The following is a 12778-nucleotide window of genomic DNA, read 5'->3' as shown; positions in this document are numbered from 1 at the left end:
AATAAATAATGAAACCATTGAAATATAATTTAATAGCTAAAATAAATAAATTCAGTTTCAAGTATATATTCATAATTTAAAACTTTAAATTATAAAAAAATAATTATTCGACAATCTAAACAAAAAAAATTACCCCCTAATTTAATTACCAAAATAGAAAAATGCCAATGACTGTTGAATAAAAAAATGCTCTTTAAGATCTGGAGGCCCCCCAAAGAGGCCGGGGCGGACCGCCCCTTCCGTCCCCCCCTTTAGTCCGCCACTGAGTGCAGTTTAAAATCCGAGAATTTTTTTTTGGAAATAAATTCTTGTGTCTGGAACGTTCTATTCTTTATTAATGCCTCTCTAATTAGTGTTAATTTTGAACAGTCTTAAGTAAATGACGTCTAGAGATTGATCTCGCCAAAATTATTATCGATTGTCATTTCTCAGCCATGATTGACCCGTTTTTTTATCATACGGTATAATATTTAATTGTGAGTGGCATTCATGCATGCTGTGGACGGAGGTGGGGACCTAAGGTAGGGATCCCTGAAAATAAAACAAGAAATTATTGAGTCCATATCATTTATCACGTTTTGAATAAAATTAGAATGGTACTGATAAACCGGAATTTAAGTCGGCCATTTTTGGCCCCATCGCACTCGATCTAAGCGTTTTGATGTGCTCCTTCCTGAATCTTTTTATTTAAAGCACCAAACCTATAGAAATTGAGAAAAGACAACATTTCTGTCAGAATAGTGACTATGATATACCTGTTTGTCAAAAACTATCCAGCCAGGTAGTTCCACGGATTGTCCAGGAGGGTAAATGGAGGGAAACTTGTCAGAAAGAGGTCCAAACATGTTGGGCTTCACTTTTTCAACAAGCGACCTGTTATTTTTCCCAATAAACCCGAAAATAGGGGTGCGGCCATATTGCGTTTTCCCAATCTGCAATTATTTTAAAAATATATACAGTGGTGGCCAAAAGTATGGAAACTTTTTTAATTTGTCATTTATTCTGGGAAATTAAAATATGAAATAAAACGACTTATATAATCGTGACCTACAAATAATTTCCTAAAAAACCTAATACATTTAAATAAAAAATTACAGCTATCAAAATATATATAAAAAATTATGAATATTTTTTTGGTCAAAAGTATGGAAATTAAGAAGAATGTTTATTAAAATTCAAGATAATATAAAAATTACTAATATTTAGTGGAATATCCCTTTGAATTAATTACTTCTCTACATCTTCGTATCTTCGTGGCATCGAATCTATCAATCTCGTACAATCTTTACAGGAAATGGCCGCCCATTCAGTTTTTAGCACTTCCCATAATTCATTTTTATTTGAAATAGAATGGCTTCGAATTTTGCTATCCAAATGCTCCCATAAATTTTCTATGGGGTTAAGATCCGGAGACTGTGAGGGCCAATCCACTAGTGGAACATTATGTTCATTTAACCAATTTTCAACAAACCGAGATTTGTGCTTGGGATCATTGTCTTGCTGGAACAACCATCTGAGTGGCATTTCTTCATCAGCATGAGGCAGCATATTATTCTCCAATATGTCTTTGTAAAAAAACGGTCCATTATCCCATCAATTTTAACAAGAGGACCAACCCCTGAGCTAGAAAAACACCCCCATACCATTATACTCCCACCCCCATGTTTTACTGTGGGCATCTGGTAGTTATGGCGGTACCGTGTACCTTTTGGTCTTCGGACATAACGTCTCCCGTCACTACCAAACAGTTGAAACTTGCTTTCGTCGCTAAACAGTACAGTATTCTATTTCTGATAAGACCAGGTGAGATGATCTTGAGCAAATTTAAAGCGGGCCATCCTATTTTTCTTTGATACTAGTGGTTTCTTCACCGCAACTCTTCCAAAAAGTCCTATGTCATCCAACCTTCTTCTCACCGTGCGTGCAGACACCGATATTCCCCTTTCACCCATTTCTCGAGAAATGTCTGTGGATGTTTTTCTTGGATCTCCCATTGATATTCTCTTCATTACTTTCATTGTCCTGTTGCACAACTTTCTTGATCTTACTGACTTAAAAGCTGTTGAAACGTTCCCTGTTTTATTAAATTTACGAATTATTTTCGAAACGGTGACTTTTAAAATGTTTAAATTTTTACTTATTTGAATTTGTTTATAACCGCTCTTGTATAATTCAACTATTTTATTTTTTAAATCCGTAGAGAAATATTTAGACTTGGGCATGATGTTTATATTTATCTGAAGCAAATTGTACCGTTTATCAGCTTAAACTAAATAATTTTAATTAATTATTTATGGTTTCCATACTTTTGGCCACAAGAAATCTATTGTTCTCCTACAAAAACTGCTAAACAGATTTTTTTCGCTGTGTAATTTTTGAAATACTTTTATTTGCTGATAAGCTGTTTATTTATATTCCTGAGAGTTTAAGCATAGCAATATTTTCTGTGATATTTTAAAAAGTAAAAAGTTTCCATACTTTTGGCCACCACTGTATAAACATGGATAAAATATGTAAAAAATCGATTAAATTATCCAGATTAATGTTATTTTGGGAGTTACGAAATTTTCCATATTAATAGTAAAGGAAAGTAACCAAATACATACCTGTATGAAATAGGTACCATTTAGTTTTTGAGTTATACAGGGTGTTTCAAAAACATGTGCCATCTCTCGTGGGGAGATTCCTCACGTAAAAATAAGATTTATTTTTCATATCAACATAGATCCGAATTTGCTTTGTTTCGTAGCTACAGGGTGTTAAAATCTTAATAATCTTTCGATTTATTATAATTTTCTTCCAAGTACTTTTAGCGATTTGAATGAAATTTTGAGGGTAAAAGTTACTATAAGTGCTATATATATTAATGCTAAAAAATGTCGATTAATTCATCAGGGTCATCATTAAAATATTTTTCAAAAAAAAATCATATGCGCCTCTGGCTTTTTTCTTTTGATATCAAAATTGTGGAGACCGTTTAATGCTACTTAAAAGTTAGTTCTTGTTATTTTGTCGAATTCGACCTCATTGTGAATCACAATTAGTAAAATAAAAATAAAAATAAAACTAATAAAATATTTTACCTAATTTACTATTAAATATTATTAATATTAGTTATTATTACAGTACGTTTGTCCGTTCTGTAGCTACGGGGTATCCGTGAGACGGGAAACGATATTCTCTCGATGTTTTTCGTAAAAAATTAGACGACGCGTCCCATCAATAAAAATTCGACAAATTTGCAAGTAGCCAATAAAATGAGTGGGCGGAGCGATTTGCGGTGACGCTTACGGTTTTTAAAACTTTCGCAAGTTAATGATATTAATATTTTTTAAAGGTTGCTATTAGACTTGGACCAAGGCAAATTAATAAAATTGCGTTTATCTCATCAAGAAGGCCGAAATCGACAAAATATCAAGAGACAACTTTTAATCGGCATTAAACTGCTTACACTATTTTTTTAAGAAAAAAAGTCAGTGGCGTACATGCTTTTTTTAGAAAAATATTCCAGTGATAACCCATATGCACGTCCCTGGTGAATATGTCGACACTTTTTTAGCGTTAAAATATGTCGCATTTATACCGTATGATCGAAAAAAAAACGGCGTCCAGTTGGCTGGGAAATGACGATCAATGACATTTCCCATATAAATTTACATATAAAATGATCTTCATTTCATAGACATAGTTGACGTCGTTTTTTCTCGATCATACGGTAGTAACTTTTACCCTCAAAATGTCATTCGAAACGCTAAAAGCACTTGGAAGAAAATTATAATAAGTAGAAAAAATAATAAGACTTTAACACCCTGTAGCTACGAAATAAAGCAAACCAATTGGACCTATGTTGATATGAAAAATAAATCTTATTTTTACGTGAGGAATCTCCGCACGAGAGATGGCACATGTTTTTTGAAACACCCTGTATAAGTAAAAATATCAGAATTTAAAAAAAATCAAGAAATAACTTTAAAAAATTACAGAGACATAAATATATTTAACTTACATTGGGATTGAACGAATATCCAGGCAAAAACGGAAGATCTGGACAACGCACCGACATGATGAACTTTTATTTCATACAACGAAAAAAAGTAGAATAAATACAAAACAGCGCAAATTTATACGTCAAGATATGATACAGCGGTCATTTTTGTCATTTTTGCGTTACTTTGGCAACAAGAAAAACTAACAGAAATTTTATTTGATCAATATACCTACAGGGTCGCTGATATGTATGGGAACGGTCGATTATTAGGTAAAATATACGAGGTACCGCAAAAAGTTAAATATAAAAATTATAGGGTTTCTAAATGTCTATTATAGTCTGCTCAACGCTTTGGCTCAACGAAAAAATCCTTGACGGTGATAGATGTGTCTGTCATTTTAATTTCAAAGTAGTTTATTTTATTTTACAAAAAAATAAGTTGGTACAATTGGAACGCATAATTAATATATTTAAATTTTGAGTGACAAAGTGACAAGTGATTACTTCAAAATATTGTGAAAAAAACTGAAAAAATCTAATCTTGGTTGATTAACATTAATCTTAATTTTTTCTGCAGTACTAAAACGTATTACTTACCTGTCGTGTGATGTTATTTTACAGATACTCCAGTTTTTGGTACCATATACGAGATGGTATACAACTTTATTTGTGGCTAATATAACTCTCTGGCCATAATCTCTGGCAAAGTGTATCTCTGGCGGTCTCTGTGCATCGAATATTAACTGTAAACTATGGTCTGCGTCAACACTTAATATTCCCTCGAGTTTTCTTCCACTTAATTTTAAAAAACATGAAACACAAGTAACAACACAGTCCAAAATGCAAAATGCAAAATATTTATCACTTCTATTTGACATAATTTGACATAACAAGTAATTTGGCAAAAGATTGACAACTCTCAAAAATCTTAAGTCGAGTTCATACGCACAGGCGTCTGTTTGTGGTTCATCGTTGCGTCAAACCAATAATATTGAAATATGATCTGTCGTTTTTGAAATAAACCAATAAAACTGGCTAAAAACAACAAGAGAAGCATTCCATATTTATTTATAAATCCATCCATAGTTAACTTAAAAAATATTAGAAACTTTTTTTAGTTAAATAAATGGATTGGTATGGAATTCACCTGTTTTTTTTCTGTCATCGTCTGTCGAAATCTTACCTGAGAAAAAAAAAACAGAGAAATTTTCCAAGCCAACTGGACGCAATTTTTTTCGATCATACGGTAGATTATGCGTATGTTATGCGTATTACCCTTGTAAATTTATAAACAAGTGTATTACCCTTGTATAAAGGATATTACGATTATTGCTTAAAATTAAGGAAGAATTCAAATATGCAATAATATATACCTTGGGGGGTTGCATTAAAAAAAAAATTGATGTGCTATAAGTTTATGACCGACACTGTATACTAAAATTTACTGTTATAATAGTATCTATATTGTATAATAGCTACTAAACGTTTAAAAACCCGATAATTTAACTTTTTGTGGTACCTTGTATATTTTACCTAATAATCGAACATTCACATAAATACCAGCGACCCTGTATATTTTAAATTTATCGCTAAAGAGTTTTGCTAAAATTAATTAAACAGAAACAGCCAGAAAATAAAACATATTAAACTGTGATTAAAAAAAATCGGCTATTTATTATTTAACGATTTTTAAAACTAGGTACTATTTATATCAGAGATTTATATCTAAAATAATAGTCCCTGATTCAGGCAACTAGTAATACTTTGACCCACATTTTCATTTAAAGAGCGCATGTCAGTGAAATTTCCTTAAATCGACAAAACGGCCGTGGAAACATATGATTGTATTGCGATTTGCGATAGTATTGCGTATTGCCTCTCTTATTGGAAACTGTGTAATGTTGTGGTAATATTCTATAAGCCGGTTCTCAGAGACTGATAAAAGAAATCAACTCGTCTAATATAGACATGACATCATCAAATTGTTTGTAGTTATCGTATCAAAATATTTTTGTTTATTTGAATTCTATCTATTTAGAATCTTGAAATTTAAGTTTTGTTTTCCGTATCCTATAAAGAATAACAACAATTTAAGTTGAAGTGGGTGCTGGATGTAAGTAAACAAAATAAACAAAAATAACCATGAGTGTTAGCAAGGAATCCGTTGATGAGAAAAAACAATACACAACAGAATCCAGTATTGTCAGTATTATTTGGAGTGCTTTAAAAAAGGTGCGTATGCCAATGTTTATATTTGAATACCTACTTAAAAAAATACCTGCTTAGATAAACTATAAACTTTGATATATCTGGAAAAGTTATAGAGAGGGTTTAAATTTTAATACTCAGTGTTGGTGTTAATGAATGTAACAACACAATTCCGAACTGTAAAACGGCCTAAAGATACTAAATTTATATCTAAGTACTTACCTACAGATTTATATTATTTTTTTATCCGTTAATATTTTTATTTTAGAATTTCTTCATTAATATTTTTTACTTTTGAAAAGCTATTTACCTATTTTAATTATAATTAGTATTTATTTTTCACAATAAATATTTACAAAAAAAACTTAATTAAATCTATTTTGGGTATACACTATTTTGTGTTTAAACTAAAACACATTAAGCCATAGCCAATAAAGTGCGTTTTTAATAATTTTGTTTAGTTTTTAGTTTAATATTTTCAAAATTTATTTGAAAACTGCGAATCTGTAACTTTTTTTAATATTTTTTTTTTTGAAAATAAGTACCTACTTAGCTATTTTTTTGTAACGATGACTTTTATCCTTCTTTTTATAGTACCCTATGATCGAAAAAAAAACGGCGCCCAGTTGGCTTGGACACAAACATCGATAACATTCCCCGTATAATTTTACATATAAAATGACAGCAATCTTTATTTCATAGCCATCGCTGACGCCGTTTTTTTCGATCATTGGTATTAGTAACCCATTTTAAACAATTTCTAAACAGGTAAATTGCATATATGAACTATGGGCGTATTTTAAATATTAATTAATTAGTTATTAGGTGAGATAACAATTTAAAATGCATTTGAATAGCATTGTGTAAATACAAATAGGTACCTATATTATTTCTACATACGTATCATTCTTTTTTGAATTTATCAATTTTATTACTAACTTTTATCGGTAATGGTGTGGATCCGGTGGCTGACCTTGAAACGAGTTTTTGCTGTATATAGTCACAGACACTACGCAGGCGCACATCTTCGATGTTGCCAGATTGCAAGTTATTTTGGAATTATTTTCAGTAGAAAACAATACAAAATATGTGCTTTTCAGTGTTTTTTTTGTCAATATATACAGTATGATCGAAAAAACGGCGTCTAGTTGGCTAGGAAATGACGATTGAGGACATTTCCCATATAAAATGACAGCGATCTTCATTTCATAGTCATCGCTGATGCTATTTTTTTCAATCATAGTACGCGGTATATTATTTATATTATTATTTTAATATTTCGCACAACACGTGAAACGTGAATGCTTATTATGTATTTTCATAGCTTAAATAGAAATAAAATTCTAGATTCCTATAATTAATCTAATTGCTCTAGATTATAATGCTACGTTTAAAAAGTGCTTTATTAAAAATTCGGGAAATTAAAAGGGATGTGTCCAAGTTTTTTCTTTTTTTTAATTTTTAATGCTGTAGCTCCATGTCATGTTCATAATAAGTTTTTTTAACATTCCATCAAAACTATGGAGGCCTTAAAAAGCCTGTTAGCTACCGTAATTAAAATTGTAGAATCAGCTTCAGCAACATTTACAGTTACCTTGTTTAATTCTGCTTATACATATATTGCATTAATTTTTCTGCTACCTTAAGATTTCTCTATTCTTACACCTAATTTATGTGATTTTCTTAGCATAATATGATTTATAAACCATATTTTTCCTAATGGAAGGATGGAATAGGATATGCAAAATTAAGATATTTTAACATTTATTTTCCAGACAAAGTATAATATAGTATTAAGATCAAGACATAACAAATATTATAAGAAAGATCTTAATATAAATCACAAACTAATTACAAACTAATCTTAATTTGGTCTTGTATAAACACAGGTATAAAACTAATAAGATCAAAACTCAACCTTCGCCATATTGTCAAGATTTGGCATTATAGGAAACAAGAAATTACAGTAAATTAAGAAAAGAATATCAAAGTACACGATATTAAATGCTGTAATGTATTCTTACACACAAACCATCTCCCTTCTAAAGAGAAAAAGATAAAACATAAAGCTTATTTTAATCTTATCAACACACTCTTCGATAAAATATATGTCTAAAATTGCTATTAATCCACTAACTTGATATTTTTAAGAAATTATGATACAAACATTATAATCAAAGTATATTATATTAGTAACATTATAGGTAAGATGTTACCTCTATCTCCCATTGACGTGTATTGTTCTATAAGACTCGTCATGGTAGTACCGTATGATCGAAAAAAAACGGCGTCCAGTTGGCTTGGAAATGACGATCCATGCCATTCCCTGTATAATTTTACATATAAAATGACAGCGATCTTCATTTCATAGCCATCGTTGACGCCGTTTTTATTCGATCATACGGTATTTCAAAACATCAATACATATAATCAAAACTATTGTTGCCTGTAAATAACTAGAAATTAAATAACTTGAAAGAAATAAAATAATTCTAATAAGTTTAAAACGATTAAGAAAAAATCCGTACATGATAATTTTTAATTCTAATGTAAATATATAAGTAAATGTTATTATTATTACAATTTTATATATTCATAATACTTTCATTTCACAATCTTCATTATCCTTCTTACCTTAATTTTGGATATCAAGATAAATCTGAAATTATAAAATTAATTATAGAATTTGTATTATTATTGATTAAAACTCAAAAAAAAAATTTTCAACTGCAAATAATTCGAAAATAAACTGCAATTTGGCAACATCGACGATGTGCGCTTGCGTAGTATCGATGATCAAATGCAGTAAATATGGGCTTCAAGGTCAGCCACCGGATCCAGACCTTTACTCTTTTTACCCTTTTATCTTATAATTTTAGTTAAAAAATAGAAATTCTATAATTTTGACCACAATAATTTTATCCGATTTATCAAAAAATAGAGAAATTCTAAAAATATACATATATTCCTGAAATAGGCGAGTACAATAAACAGCGGGTTTTAATTATATATAAAATCTGGTAGCCAAAAATGTAAACATTTTTTTTAAATTTATAGTCAGGGACGGCTTTATGACCCCTTCTAAAATATTTAAACATAGTAATCTGAATAGACAGTAACAACTTTGAGAAACATCTCACTGTAGTATTGAGTAATATCACAGATTGAAGAATATAAATATATACAGTTGGCCCACTCTAAGGAATTCTATTGTTATTTTGACTTCAAAGGCGGCCCGTGACCCTTCGAGGTGACAAAAAATTTGTACGTTTACCGGGTGCAGCGGAAGTGCTATTTTATAAGTCAGAACGCTGGCGGTATACGAGGGATCAACTAAAAATACTAAGGAATTTTAATATAGCAAGTAGAAAAATAAAAATACAGTACTAGTTTTATTGATTGACAGTTTTAGGCGTCTTTAATAATTGATCAATATTTATTTACTTTCTTCTTATTATTATTTAATAACATATCTCTCTTTAGCAAATTATAATACGGTTATGATATTATTCTGGTGTATAATTTTCATATCTGTGGGATCCTATAAATTCTAAGGCACTTTTCCAGGCTCCACACCTACAAGTTATTTTCCTTATCAGACTCTACTTATACATATTATGGTGAAAACATTAATATTAAAATATTAGATATATTATTCTATCCTAATTCTTTGGAATATGGAATTGTCAATATGAAAGTACCAAAAAGCTACACCTTTTGGTACCTAAATAAACGGGAATATCGATAACGGCCACATAGAAACAGGCATTTAAAAATGGGAAAACGATATAAATGACCATGCGTAATTTGAATTAAAAAAACGCTTTCCTGAACATTTATCATTTCTGGATACTCATCGTTTTTCCCATGTGCTCGCCAATTGTTATATTTACTGTTACATAAAATTTAGTAAAAAACTTGTCAATAGCAGAACAAGTTGTATGAACGTATTTTTATGACCTGACGATAAAATTTGGACTTTACGGTAGTTAAAGTTAAATGTAAACATCTAAAAAGCAAAACATGCTATTTAAAAAATGCAAATATCTTAAAAAATAATTTAATATGTACTTTGCCAAACCGGTAAATACTGCAAAATCCAAAACATAATAGTAAAGTATCTACAACTACTCTAAAATATCTACTAAAATAATAAACTAATTGTTAAAAATAAATATTTTGTGCATATTTCGAGTAAAATCTTTTCTTAATTTATATGTATATTTTTAAAACCATTTTTTCATAGTTAGGTTTCCATAATTATAATATACTTAATATGTCTAATACTTTGAATAAGAAGACTAAGGAAGGAGCATATCAATAATCTTATGTACACCGCGATGGGCCTCAAATATGGCCGACTTAAATTCCGGTTTATCAGTGTCGTTCTAATTTTATTTAAAAAATGTAAAACTATGATGTAGGGTAGACGTGGGGTAGACTCAATAATTCGTTGTTTTATTTTACGTTGTGAATAAATGTTGGTAGTTATTAAAATTGTTATAAAAATATATAATTGTAATAAAAATAGATAAGTTATAATAAGTATTTATATTAATACAAACATCCGATACGCTACTGAAGCAGGTAAGTCAAATTAACGTATCTAAATTCGTTGACATCTAATCTTTGACAAGTAATAAATAAAAGCTAAAATGCAAGAAAAATATATAATTTAGTTAATTTAAGTGAATTTCATAAATGATCGGTTTACTACACGTATGTATATTATATAGTCACTTACTAGCGAAAAGTTGTTCCATTATTTCACTCAATTTTTGCCGAGATCTACGATAAATATATAAATCGCGATAGTGTCACTGTTAATTTAAGTTCTGCCACAATTTCCATCTAGATTTACTACCTTTATACAACTATCAGTAGTAGAATAAATAATAAATAACATAAAATAAGCTCCGTAAAGACTGACAAATCCACAAAATTTCAAATCAAATTCAAATGTGTCAAATGAATCGTCAAACAGAACTGTCAAGGATCCCCACCCTAGAGAGCTTTTATGGTGGCTTTTCCGCCCATCATGCATGAATACATGGATAGCATTATGCTCCTTCCTTAGTCTTCTTATTCAAAGGTCTAATACTTTAATTATTATATACTTAATATCCTATACTATATAAACACATACCTTCCTTCATTTTTGGGCACCTAAAGAACGATATATTGTCTGTCATTCTACTTTCACAACCATCCACTGCACAAATATTTCTAGTAGACATTTTATTCACAATTCGAACAACTAAAACACTATTTTTGGTTCACCCTGTGCGTCGAACCGAAAACAAAACAAAAATAAACTTGGAACGCTGTGTACACGTCGAGCAACGGATGTAGACTGACCCAAGTCTACAAGACAGGCGGGGAGCGGCGGGAGGAATTTTGATACGGGCGAAGAGTGGGCCAACTGATATATTTATATTCTTTAAACTGTGCCAGAACACCGTATCAGAGTACCTAAACCGACGAGTAGCGACAGTCCCGTTTTCAATTTTCTTTGCGGCTGCGCGAAATAAGTAGGTTATCTGTCATACGAAGAAGCGAAGTTGCCACCGTTGCCATTTATCAAATATTTCTATATAATTTATTTCAAGTATACCTCAGGCAACGATCGTTTTTTTAATTATTTATTAGCAGTAAGATATTTTATACATTCAAATTTAGAAATAAGGATAAAACAAAACAAAAAAGATTTGTATAAAACTTTATAATTAATTCCACTTCAAATTATGAGCAGTGTATATCATGTTTATAGGACCACTTCATAAGTTGAGCAGTTAAATACGTAGTCTATCTGTCAAACACGTCAAAAGAGAGAGAAAGAAAATTTGGTCCCACCCGTCCCACCACATCAAAAGGGCCGACGGTTTCTGTCGCTGCTCGGCGATCTACGTACTCTGACCGTATCTCTGAGGGTGCAGCCACACTATCCTAAAAACGGCGTATCGGCGTAACGGCGTAATGACCTTGAATAGATTTGCAGTAATTCTATTGGCTGAAACATTCATCTGTCAGAAATTTTATCTGTCATATTCATCTGTCAAAAATTTCAGCCAATAGAATTACTGGAAATCGATTCAAGGTCGTTACGCCGTTACGCCGATACGCCGTTTTTAGGATAGTGTGGCTGCACCCTGAGTGCGCCGAGACGACAACCATTCGTGCCATCAACTTTGGTATGGCTGTTGTCGAAGCTGGTGAGCTGACCTCTGTGGAGCCGTTTCAGATAGTTGCTTTTTGCAAAGCCCTGAGACTGTAGATGAGTTATAACCAGTTCTAATTCAACATTCTACTGACCACATCAATAATCAATTATTAGTTGGCACTGTCAACTTCTACATCAAAATACCGTATGATCGAAAAAAAAACGGCGTCTAGTTGGCTTGGAAATGACGATCGTTGACATTCCCCATATAATTTTACATATAAAATGACAGCGATCTTCATGTCATAGCCATCGCCGTTTTTTTCTCAATATTTCCCTTCCGCCGTCCCTGTTTATATCGCCAGATAAATTACCATAGTAATTACTTCACATGACTCATTAATACAATGAGTGTAAACAAT

General features: G+C 31.0%; 2 protein-coding genes across 3 annotated transcripts in view; one reads left to right on the top strand and one right to left on the bottom strand.

Annotated features, from left to right (window-relative positions):
• Positions 1–4173, bottom strand: part of LOC115876442 (EF-hand domain-containing family member C2-like) — a 28139-nt gene extending 23966 nt beyond the window's left edge. The window contains exons 1-2 of the mRNA XM_030892214.1: positions 4007–4173; positions 756–932 (exon numbers count right to left, since the gene is read on the bottom strand). Coding sequence (XP_030748074.1) covers positions 756–932; positions 4007–4063 — 234 coding nt within the window. The 5' untranslated portion in view covers positions 4064–4173. The remainder of the gene's footprint in view (positions 1–755; positions 933–4006) is intronic.
• A 1617-nt stretch (positions 4174–5790) lies between these two features.
• Positions 5791–12778, top strand: part of LOC115876441 (extended synaptotagmin-2) — a 61340-nt gene continuing 54352 nt past the window's right edge. Inside the window, exon 1 of one of the 2 annotated variants that reach the window (XM_030892212.1) lies at positions 5791–6220. In XM_030892212.1, coding sequence (XP_030748072.1) covers positions 6131–6220 — 90 coding nt within the window. In that variant the 5' untranslated portion in view covers positions 5791–6130. The remainder of the gene's footprint in view (positions 6221–12778) is intronic. The other variant, XM_030892213.1, reaches the window with a different exon arrangement.

This window comes from Sitophilus oryzae, unplaced genomic scaffold (genome assembly GCF_002938485.1).
Source record: "Sitophilus oryzae breed Bouriz unplaced genomic scaffold, Soryzae_2.0 scaffold_1436_pilon_pilon, whole genome shotgun sequence".
In the NCBI taxonomy this organism is placed as follows: Eukaryota; Metazoa; Arthropoda; class Insecta; order Coleoptera; family Curculionidae; genus Sitophilus; species Sitophilus oryzae.
This window is presented reverse-complemented; position numbering and strand designations above follow the sequence as displayed.